Genomic DNA, 11,895 nt, shown 5'->3' with positions numbered 1-11,895 from the left:
AATTAACCATCCAGTTCATCTATTGTTCTGAGATGACTTCACACGCCTTCAGGGTTAGCCTCAGTGTCATGCAGTGTACTGCTTACCGTTATGGATTGGCTCAGCTGTTTGACCCTTTGTTCTAGCTGTTCTCTGTCCTGCTTGAGTTCCAAGCTCCACTTCACCAGTTTCTGCTTCTCCTCCTCTTTAGCTGTCAGATAAACCATTACAGTCAACATTAAGTGTTACATTAGATGAACACAAATTCATTTGGAGGTAGCTCTTTATAAGATCTGGCTTCTCCTGTACCTGCTTTATATGCAATGTAGGAATGAACAATAGCGAGGGTTCCAGGCCATGGGATTGCCTCATCTTTCATCAAAATCTAAAGTAGAAAAGGGAAAACAATTGAATCCATGTCAACAATAGGCTTAAGTTCTGCTTCCTTTTTTAAATGTTTGAATAACCATTCAACCATCCATTATGTTTCATTCGTTTTTTTGGGGGAGGAGACAAGTGAGCGGAGAAATACAATATAATTCAAATACTGAGCTATATAGTGTATGCTCCCCCCCAAAATTGGGATATAATACGAATATAATTGTTTAGAGAAAGAAAAAGGTAGTGCTCAAAAATGATTGACACTCCTAAAGATTCTGATAAATGAAGTCGTCAAAAGGTTTAGTATTTGGTCCCATGTTACTAGCACTTGTCATTCTCCAAACCTGTTGGACGCATTTGCAGCTCACGTTAGTTTTGGTTGTTTCAGATGATTTCGTTCCCAATAGAAACTAATGGTAAATAAATGTATCCTAGTCACTTCTATTGTAAATAAAAATAAAATATGGTTTCTAAAAACACTTCTACATGAATGTGGATGCTAACATGATTACGGATAATCCTGCATTAATTGTGAATAATGATGAGTGAAAAAGTATCAGAGGGTCAAAGATCATACCCCCAGCCGCATGCTTAACCTCCCCTGTTATTGGTAATGGTGAGAGGTTAGCATGTCTTCAGGGTAGGATCTCTGGCCCTCTGACTTTATCACTCATCCTTATTCACAGTACCATCCACATTAAATGTACAAGCGTTTAGAAGCATATTAGATTGTTTATTTGCAATAAAAGTGACTAAAATGGACGCAATACATGAATCAGCATTAATTTTGTATTTGGCACAAAATAATCTGAAACAACCAAATGAACTGCAAATGCATCCAACAAGTTCGTAGTCACTTGCCTAGGTAAATAAAAAACGAAATAAACAAGCTTGATGTAGTCCTTGCGTGCTATGAATACGGGACCGAATGCTAACCTTTTGACTACTTTAATTCTACGAGTATTTATGAGTGTCAATCATTTTGATGGCTACTTTTGAGAAAAAACATTATTACTTGTTAATAAAAATCTTTTCCTAAACAATTGTATTAGTTTAAAATAAAATATAGCTCGGTATTTGAATTATTTAATTTATACAGTTATTATTGCTCATCTTTATCAAGGGTGTCAACAACTTCGGGCCGCACTGTATATACTTATATACTTTAGTTGAAATTGCCTGAATTCTTCGCCCCACTTTTAGATGTTCACACAATCATGGCTCTGAACGCTGTTGTCAAGGAGTTTAGGACAGCGAGACAAGGCCGTGAATCAAATGATTATTGTTTACTGTAGGTTATCATACTGTATATTATGGAAACATTGCGAGGGATATCAACATAACACCTCTTCCCTTTCAACCAAGCTACCAAAAGTCCAGGGACACATACAGGGCCCCTTTGGAGCACTTCCACATAAAGTGCACAAATCTTTCATAGACCAGACGAACAAAAAAAGAACAAGATGACAGTGCAAGAAGCATTTTGTACAAATAATGAAGTGAAATGCATGGCGCTTTCTCGTGCCTGTTCAAAAACGTTGTTTGGAGAACATACAAAGCTAGGAAACAGTCTAATTGCTCAGACCCCCTACACTAAGACAAGCTCTGAGATTCCTGAGAGCACCAGGACAAGGTGGCACGAGTGGTTCTCACTGAGGTTTCACCCTTCTAATATCTCACTCTGAAAAAACTGGCTTGGATAAACAGGGGTGGCTGTGGCTCAGCTGGAGCTTGTATTAGCTGCATTTAGTGTACGACCGGCCTGGGAACTGCTGGGGGAGCGTCTAAGAGGCTGAGACTGCAGGGACAGGTGATGCTGTTACCTGGTCGTGACATTTGGGGCAGATCCACATGCCCCTGGGAATGGTTTTCAAGGGTGGAGCGAGGCAGTCCAGATGGTAAACACGTGCACATGTGTCACACATGAGCAACTGACCACTGCGCCTGCACACAGTGCAGAAGTCCTCATGGATGTCTCCCTGTCAGGAAGAATTGCATCAATCAGTATTGTGGCCCACTACGCCCAACCGATCATACCTGGATATGTGGGACTAGAGGAGAGGGGAGTCGAACTTCACTGAATGACACCTGCCCAATCTGACTGTGCTTTCAAACTGTTCACATTGTAATTGTGTTTGTGGGCACTGGGTGTTGTTCACACGAGCCAGTTTTCACTGGATGACCGCGAGTAATGTTGCTGGTCACGGTACCCTACCAAACCCCAAACACCACTGTCAACAGCAATGACGTGCGATGCGTTGATCCAAACATCCTCAGCCAAAGGAGTGAGGGACTTTTCACTTTGCACGGTTATGGACACCAGGACACACATAGATTGTCACACATAAATGAATAATGGATGTAATGGCATGTAGGGTGTAAAAGTGAATGGATGTGGAAGGTTTCATGTTGTAAGGAGGGGTGGTCTGTCCTGAAACCATAGGGCCTCAGGGAGATACCACTGAGGGGGGGATTTGGGGGAGGCTTCCTCTAGTCCTGGTAGGTGCAGTGGGCTCTCCATCATCTACTTACATCCCCGGAGCTGGGTCTAGGCAGAGGGAGGGTGTGGGGGTGGACGGGGAAGTGAGAGCCCCCCCTCTCTGGCCGGTGGTTGGCCGGGGAGGCGGAATGACTGCTGGTGGGGGATGTTGGGGTGTGAAGACCCAGCTCAGGAACACTGCTGTATTTGGGTGGGCGACCTGGGTGAGATGAGACACGACAAAACAAAACAAAAACAAAAGAAAGGAAAATGGGAGAACAAAATAAAAAAAACATTCTCATGACATACCTGTGACAATGGGTCCTCATTGGCTAGCGCATAAGGAAGAGGAGGAGCACAGACAGAAGCGTTAGTACACAGCGAGGGGGAACAGCATGAAGTCGGGTCAAGGGGAAGGGTGAGCTGGGCAAAGCTGACAGTTAATTGGGACAGTAGTTCAAAGCAGGTCAAAGCAAGACATAAGACACATTGAATCGACCCGCAGGGCAAGACTTTGTTGAAACAAATGTCAAATCTAATATCTACATTATTCCAATGTACTCTATGAAACAATAGGTCAAATACAGCTGCATTCAACATTGTCAGTGCGAACGTGGGAAGCAAATGCTTGGTTCATATGAGGATTCATTCTCCCAAATGTTCTGCTCACAGAACCGCAGTGTACCACTAAATATGTTACATAACAGGCCTCTTAAGTCTGTTACAAACAAATGAGCAGTGAGATCTGACTTGGCTTGGCATGCCATACTAGCCTGAGATCCACGAACCTGTTTGGTTAACATTCCACTACATATACTCCGTGTAAATGCTAAACATGGGAAAGAGTGGCAAGGAGTGGAATGCTAACTCAGACTGGTACCCAGGCTAATGCCATACACATAGCATTCAGACAGAGACATGGCTCAAATCCACATGGGGGTGTTTTACTTGGTGGAGTCCTGGGGTGAGCAAATACAGTACAGAGCTGTGAAGCCATCCTCAACAATACATTCAGAGCAGGGTGGGAAGGCATCTTACTGAGAGGGCAAAGAGAGCTGGTTAAGTAGCATGAATTACAGACAGGGCAAAAGCACAGAGTCAAGTGGTATTAAAAGCAGGAAGTGCAAGGAAAGAGCCAGCTCTATTGCACTAGCATGATAGCACAACCAAAAGAGCTCCGACAGTAAGTCTGTGATGGGGCAGTATCACAGTACAACAAAATTATGTATACTGGTCTCCACCGTTGTATGAGATATGACAGCATAGACTTCCTCGAGGTGTCTGGGAGAGCAGGGTTGTGCGGTCCAATTGACATTGTGTTAGCAAGGTTACAAGGTGGGACACTCCACACAACCCTGAGTAGCTCGATGTTTCCATAACCTGACAGGAGATTCATACTGACCTCTCTTCCTGGTGCCTTGGTGTAGAGGAGTGTTCAGGTAGGTGACGCCGTTCTTCTTACGCTGTAAATATAGGTTGTGTTTACTACTTAGGTCTGGTTCTCGCACACAGCAGACCTAGAACAGGTACAGTATCCAGAGTTGGGGTCGGTTCCATTTCAATTCCAGTCCATTTCAGAAAGTAAACCAAATTCCAATTCCACATTTTTTAAAGAGAATTGGAATTTCAACGTACTTCCTGAACTGACTGGAATGCATAAGTGGAATTGAGACCAACCCTGACAGTATCATCATAATGCCATAATAATAACAACGTTAGTGGTCTATGTACTGCACCTCAGGCTCAAACACTGCTCCACTGTATACTGGGTTTGCTGTTGTTCTCCTCTTGCGCTCCTGCCTCCGACTCTGGATCTCTACACAGGTATAGAATAGACCAGGTCAGTATAACACACTGGACATATCTGATGTTAAATTGTCTTCATGTAGGCGCAGACATTATTGACAAAACATATACAGAATAGGGTGGGGGGGCATGCTATATAAAAATAAATAAAAATTAAAGCTCCATTTGGGTCTTCCAACCTTCCAGATGGTCATATGTCACAAGTCCCAAGGATACCATGAAGGCAAGTTTCTGTGGGAGAGAACAAGAAATCACATTTTCATTAAACGTGTCAAAGATTGCCCCACAAAGCTGACCATATACAGTACCAGTCAAAAGTCCGGGGTTTTTCTTTCTTTCTTTTTACATTGTAGAATACGCTAGTTGAGAGAATGCCAAGAGTGTGCACAAAGCTGTCATCAAGGCAACGGGTGGCTACTTTGTCTAACACTTTTTTGGGGGGGTTACTACATGATTCCATGTGTGTTATTTCATAGTTTTGACATCTACACTATTATTAATGTAGAAAATAGTCAAAAAAATAAAGAAAAACCCTTGAACGAGTAGGTGTGTCCAAACTTTTGACTGGTACTGTACTTTTATTTTCTTGTTGTCATTGCATCTGTGTATAGAGTATAGGCCCACCTGGGGGTTGTCCTCTCTCTTGTTCCTCAGCAGGGGTGGAGCGGTGCTTCTAGCGGTGTGTGAAGGGGAGGAGGGCGCACTGGCCGAAGTCTTCGGGTCTGTAACACCCCGAGCTTTAACAGCCTGGAGGGTGGAAGTAACAGAGTTAGCCACACACAACAAGAGCCACAGTCCCTCCACGGTGAATGTGACGCCCCCCCCACGAGAGACACACATTTTCACACACAGCAAACCAGGACAGAGGGTGGTGATGACCTGGCTTATGTAGGTGGAGGATTCTACATTCGTGAATGTTATTGGGAGGTCTTCTAATATTCAGTGTATCTACGAATTCACTCTCTGGAATAGAGTTTGTGGCAGCTGCTCAAGTACCTAGCCATGCACATCAACAAAGCAGGGTGTCTACGCCGACCAAATTGAGTTAAGTAAGAAGCCTGTGATGAACACAAAATAGCAAGGCTAACAGCTGGGTGCTTCTTGGTTTAACAGCAATGAAAATGGTAATTCCACTACCGACGGCCCTACTGAAAATATTATCTGGAAGCTAATAGATTTCATTTGATTGGGTCCACGGAGAAGACTGTAATTTAAACAAATCAAGTTTGCCCTCCCTCTTTGTTCCCCCTCCTCTCACCTTGGTGTCAGGGCTGAGGCTTCTGATCTGAAGGGTCTGATGAGTTGCCAGGGTGGCTGTAATGGTGGCCGGCGAGGTGATGACGATGCCAGTCAGCTGGGCAGAGGGCAGGGTCTTGGTGATGCTGGCGCAGGGCTGGCCGTTTACAACGCGTACCTGGTGGATGGGCCCGGTGGTGGAGGCCAGTGAGGTGGAGGTCAGCTTGGTGGTCAACAAGACAGGCCGCTGGAGGAGCTGAGGAGCAGCCAGCATGGGAGGAGGGGGCGCAGGGGCGATGGGTACCATAGAAGTGGGCGTAGGCGTGGCTGGTTTAGGTCGGACCTGGTCCACAATATAGACAGGAGGATAGTGAGTATACAGTATGTAAGGGCCCATGTCTTTTAAACAGTAAGAAAAAGTGCATACCAAATACACAGCATTGTCATTAGCCCTCTGTGATCAACACACAGAGCAGCAACAACAGAGGGCATGCCACATTCACAACAAAGGTTAGTAGGAGGTGGGTTGGCACTGGGCAGGTAGATTGAAGGAACAGCCAAAGCACGTGGTAAGGAACAACACCGCTGACATAGATAGTGAAGCCAGGTAGTTAGCAAGGGGTTACGAAAATGCCACTGAAACAGGTCTTGGGCCAAGCCTTCGGTCCTGAACAAAAAGCATATGAATGCAGGAACACACACACACACACACGTCACAAAAGGACACGAGACAAACACAACAAATTAGAAAGAACTTGCTCCAACAGTCCCCTCCAGTAGAATCCCTATTCAGACCTCTGAATAGAAAACCCATTGTAGTCTGGTAGGCTATCCAATCAAACTGCCTCAAATGGAGTACATTTGACGTTATAGGACGTCAGATGATAGCTAACGAATTAAAAACTGGCCATTCTAGGACTGATATCCAGTCTAAACGCCCCCTGCTAGTGTTACTGGAGAGAGGCTGCGGGGTGAGGGGAGGGGAGATCCACGTGGACGAACCTGCGTTAGAAAGGTAGGTCGAGGCGTCAGTCTAGGCGGAGGGACAAACTGAGGAACTTTGATAGGCTGGGCAGTGGCCTGCACCTGCGATGAAACCATCCGTTTACACACATTAGAGAATGCGGAAAACCACACACAGTCTCAAGGAGATAGACCTTCACACAGTGAAGAAAAGTTGGTCCCAGATCCGACTCATTCCTTGTGAAATCTGCATTTGCAGACACTCTTGCGGCGACACAGAAAAGGGCGATACGTCCTCCTTATCTAAAGAACACGGCAACCCCACCTGTGCCCCGTGATTTCAAATGTTTGTTTACAAAATCAGAAATATACTATTAACACAATCGGGACTTCAGGGACACTTCAGTGTAAATGAATTGTATGCGCAGACAATGAAGTGGAGTGAGTGACATGCCGGAAATACAGTATACTTACAACAATAGTGTTCTTGGGGACTATCCGAACCGGCTCCATCCCCTGATGGGTCAACTTGCTGGATGTCTGAAGGTTGATAGGTGCACTCAGTGAGTCAGGGTGACCTATGCTGGCCTTGGGCGTGTTGCTGATGGCGGTGACCTTGGCGACGGAGGGTCGCGGCGTCACGGCGGAAGCAGGCGTTGTAGCGGTGGCAGCTTTCAGTACCAGAGGTAGAGTCTTAGTGGCGATGACCGGGGTGACCGTCATCGTGTTCTGTCCAGGAGAGAAGCTAAGTTGAATATGGGGCTACCCTTCAACAATACATACGAACAGATTACTATTACAGCAGTGTGCGTGTATGCATGTGTGTGTGTGTGTGTGTGAGCAAGTACCTGTGGTGTGCTCAGTTTGTCAGGCGAGGGCAGGGAGGGTGGGGTGTGGAGGTTAGGCAGGGCAGAGGCCTTCCCATCAGGCTGCACTGGGTGCTGGGGCTGCTGATGGACCTGGACCTCCGGATGGTCCTGTTTCACCAGCAGCTCTTTCCTCAGCTGCTCCACCACCTTCTTCTGCAAGACAGCGGAGGACAGACAGATTTAAGTCGACAGAAGGAATTCTGGAGTTTTCATATGGATCGTTCTGTCCTAGAGAGGTACATACATAATGATGACTCAAACAAAAAAAACTGTCCAGTACCAGGATATCAAAAGCACGAAACAAAAGTAAAAAGAGACAAGCAACTGTCCTTGTCAAATGTTATTCTTTACCTCATACAAACTCAATTCCCTTCATGGCTGACTCAGTCATTAAAAAAAAAATATATATATAAAAAGTATCTTCATAAGCAATAAAGGCATTTTTTGCTTAAACGTAATAGAAATGCTTTCTGCTTAAGGCAGAGGGAGGTGGTGAGGTAAATGGGAACAGAAAGAGCGAGAAGAGAGAGGAACAGCATCTGCTTCAGGTTAAATTCACATTGAAGAGAACAGCATCTGCCTCAGGTTAAATGTATAACCCAAAATAGACGACATCAGCTAACAAACCAAAAAATGGCCACATCGCGCACTGAACTAAAGAATCCAAACTGTGTACATTACCCAGTTGATAGTTGAACAAAAAACAAGTGTTCTATGTATCCACATTTTTATTCGGACTAGACCTTAATAAAATGACATGAGGATTATTTTCAAACGCATGTAGGCCTAAATCCTGTTCCATATACATGTAACCCTCACTGGGCAATACCAGGAAGTGTCCTGGAGACTTCTAGTTATCCCTTTGTTATGGCAAAAAGGCACAGATTCAGTATTACATGTGTATATATTAACCACAACCAACTACTACAGCTAAACATTAATACAAAGTAAATGAGGATGAACAATCCTTCTAGCCTCCTGCAGAATCAGTTCTTGAAACTCACGTTTGGAATTTGGTCCAATAAAATACCGCCTGGAACCGTTTTACACACACTGTGACAAAGACACACAAGGCTGACAGCAAGCGAAGTGGCAGGTGTCCCAGATTCCCCCTGGCTACGGCACATAGGGCACCTACCCCAGTTATGAGCAGCCTGCTTCTAGGCAAATCATCTGTGCCATCCCCCAACAGGTTTATACTGGTTCTGACACAGCAAATCACAAACATTCTCAACGATCTGTAACCTTACCCACTCAGTGAGCATCCAGCCTGTACCTGGTAGGCTCATAGAATGCTTCGCGGTTTATAATATTTCCTGCTTTCTTTTATGCCCAGAGAGCTAATTGCTGAACCTTGCACACACACACACACACACTTTCCAACTGGCTTGGCTTCAGACTAGTTCGCATTGACTGTGGCACTGGCACTGCCCCTCGCGGGCCAGCCAGGAGATAGGGGAGGACACGTATGATGAAGTCAGCACAATGAGACGCAGTTCATTCTTCCCTCACATTCACTCTATTGACGTATGCATTGAAAGCCCCCCTTCTGCCTGCGTCTGATAAGACAGAACAGAGTCCGACCGCTCTAGTTCACCTCTGTCCATTCACTCACACTCACTGCAGTGGAAAAGTGAGCCAACGTCCTCTCAATAGCTGTGGGCGGGCTGAGACAAACTTTCTGGAGGGTAACTGACTGTCTACGTACATTCTGCCAGAGCAAGTAAAAACACCCAACTGTAGCTTTAAAAGGAAAATATAAGCATTAATTAATAAATATAAATCCCAATCATGTATGTTCTTTCTTACCTTTTATCTTACTTAGTACAGTAATGATCATGCTCTTTTTTTGTTGGTATATATATATATTACTGGCATTGACAATTGTTAGATTCATACTACACTGTTGAGGGAAGAGCTTGCAAGTAGGTATTTCACTGAAATACCATTTCCACTTCATTTGATCCCCAATAGGAAAACAACCTTTAAGTTTCTTCCTATTCATCAAAATACAATATTTTTGTTGATCAAATCAAGCAGTAGTACAATACGGAACAGCCTATTTGGAAATAGATCCGACACGCATGAACAAACTCTCTGAGACCACATGGCAACTGCAACATCAATTAATAACCAAACACAGGCGTGTCTGAACAAAAAGGCCAACCTGTGCATGTCAAATACACCGCTCCAGAGAAGAGCAAAAAGCATGAGGCTTTCAGAAGTGCTGTTGTGAATGGCATGTGTTTGTGTGTTAGTTTAACAAGAGGGGATGTGTCAGTATTAGACAGTGACTTCCATTCATGTGCCACATCCACCCTCTGGTCCACAATTCCACCACTGCACACCTCTAATGTAATCTTTTATTGGTTTTGAGGTGAGGGTCCTGTCAGCTCTACATGGTGATGCTGCTCACATTCCCTTATCTCCTCTTAAACCAGGCCTATTTAACTGCTACAGGCGCTGCACGCTGCTTTTTCCACCCCTCAGTGCAGCTTTCCACCCCTCAGTGCAGCTTTTTCCACCCCTCAGTGCAGCTTTCCACCCCTCAGTGCAGCTTTTTCCACCCCCCAATTAAAAAAAAAAAAAATGTACATACATTTTTTTTCAGAGACTTCCATGTACGCATTAATTCCTCAATTAAAAAGTCAATTAGATTTTTTACCAATCTAACTACATAATGGTAATCATGTATTTGGATGGTAAATCTCTGTTGATAAACTGCGTAAATCGAGATGTAGCCCAGGCCTATCCACAATACAGGTGAATGCATATTCAATAGCAGTATGTGCATGCATTGAGTTCTAGAGCTTGTTTTGACTGACTTCATGGGGCTACAGATGACAAAATCAGTTTCTCTTCCATTTGAGATAATAGCAGTCAGTTAGCATGACTTTTATGAATTGTAAAGCCTTTATATGGTTTATTACATGAATTTTGAAGAATTCACAACTGGTGACGTTAGCTGATGAAGATGATCTCATAACAAAACGTACAAGATCTCCTAAGCCTGCTTTTACCACAGACCTATTTTTCTGCGTTTATTCAAAATCCCTCCAAAAAAACAGCATTCATTTTTCCCCATAGGCTTTGTCCAATGAACCATGGCGGAGTTAGTCCCTACAAAAAGACGCCATTACGTTTGCTCTCTATAGATCATCTTTGAGAGAGACGTGAGTGAGACCAAATAAGTGAACGGACCACTCGAGGACCACTTTGGAAATAAGCGTCTGAATACTTAAGTGATATCCTCTGGTCCACATTGTACATTTTGTTGTATATGTCTGTTATCAATTCAACGAATAACGTTTTTGGTGACAATCAGCTTGGAAAAGCTGCATATTTTGCCTTATGGTTGCATATTATCACAAACAAGGTACTAGGATAGTGAATTGACGTATGTTAGCTTTAGCTCTCAGCTAGAAAGGACATTTTGCTAACAAAGCTGGAAGCTACCAGCGTCTTCTTCCATTGTAAAGTGTTCTAGTCTGTAATGTACTAGCCCGTTTTGCAAACAATATTTAACAGTTGCAACATTTCTACATGCCGTGTCGCATTATTCAAGTGGGTTAACTTCTGTGCAGCATGAGTTGGGAGCGAACATGACGCAGCCCAGACTCCCAAGTGCAGGTTAGCAGTGAGTAAGTGGGTTCGGCTACGCTGATAGACAGGCTTGATTCGTGAGACACATTTGACAGAAGGACTGAAAATAACAAATTCTAGTACCGGACCGTTTTTTAAAAATGTTATAGTATCGAAAAAGTACAGACGTTTAGGTATACCGTGCAACACTACTAATAAGGACTAAAGGCTCAACATTGGAATTTCATAATCTGCTCAGTGCACGCACTCCTGTTAAGCCTTGAGGACCGATGCAGTGATTTGTATTATGCTTTTTGTTTAACTAATGATTTCGTTTTAAACCAGCCTTTTTTTTTTACCGTCCGCTTATTACGGAAATTCTAATTAGATGATCGTGTAAAAGGAATCCACATTAATTGCTTCTTCTTCTTTTTTTTAAAATCAGTGTAACGCTTCAGATTTTATTTGGCAAGGTCATTGATGCATATGCACGAGCTGCCCTTTAGTGCTCCGCAAAGAAGAATTGGGCACGTTCAAGCTTTCTCTGCTGTTATTGCCATCAGTTACATTGAATCAATGGACAAATAACTCTGTGCCACA

The 11,895-nt window shown here is 43.9% G+C and overlaps 1 protein-coding gene across 3 annotated transcripts in view; it reads right to left on the bottom strand.

Annotated features, from left to right (window-relative positions):
• LOC115113493 (PHD finger protein 21A) overlaps positions 1–11,895 on the bottom strand; it is a 50,041-nt gene that overhangs the window by 4,604 nt on the left and 33,542 nt on the right. The window contains exons 6-17 of one of the 3 annotated variants that reach the window (XM_029641241.2): positions 7,693–7,866; positions 7,319–7,573; positions 6,884–6,967; positions 5,904–6,224; positions 5,270–5,392; positions 4,825–4,876; positions 4,576–4,655; positions 4,242–4,302; positions 2,893–3,059; positions 2,184–2,339; positions 289–364; positions 87–190 (exon numbers count right to left, since the gene is read on the bottom strand). In XM_029641241.2, coding sequence (XP_029497101.1) covers positions 87–190; positions 289–364; positions 2,184–2,339; positions 2,893–3,059; positions 4,242–4,302; positions 4,576–4,655; positions 4,825–4,876; positions 5,270–5,392; positions 5,904–6,224; positions 6,884–6,967; positions 7,319–7,573; positions 7,693–7,866 — 1,653 coding nt within the window. The remainder of the gene's footprint in view (positions 1–86; positions 191–288; positions 365–2,183; positions 2,340–2,892; positions 3,060–4,241; positions 4,303–4,575; positions 4,656–4,824; positions 4,877–5,269; positions 5,393–5,903; positions 6,225–6,883; positions 6,968–7,318; positions 7,574–7,692; positions 7,867–11,895) is intronic. The other 2 variants (XM_029641245.2, XM_029641243.2) reach the window with 2 other exon arrangements.

This window comes from Oncorhynchus nerka, linkage group LG28 (assembly GCF_034236695.1).
Source record: "Oncorhynchus nerka isolate Pitt River linkage group LG28, Oner_Uvic_2.0, whole genome shotgun sequence".
In the NCBI taxonomy this organism is placed as follows: domain Eukaryota; kingdom Metazoa; phylum Chordata; class Actinopteri; order Salmoniformes; family Salmonidae; genus Oncorhynchus; species Oncorhynchus nerka.
The sequence above is the reverse complement of the archived record's forward strand: the minus strand, read 5'-3'. Positions and strand labels throughout refer to the sequence as shown.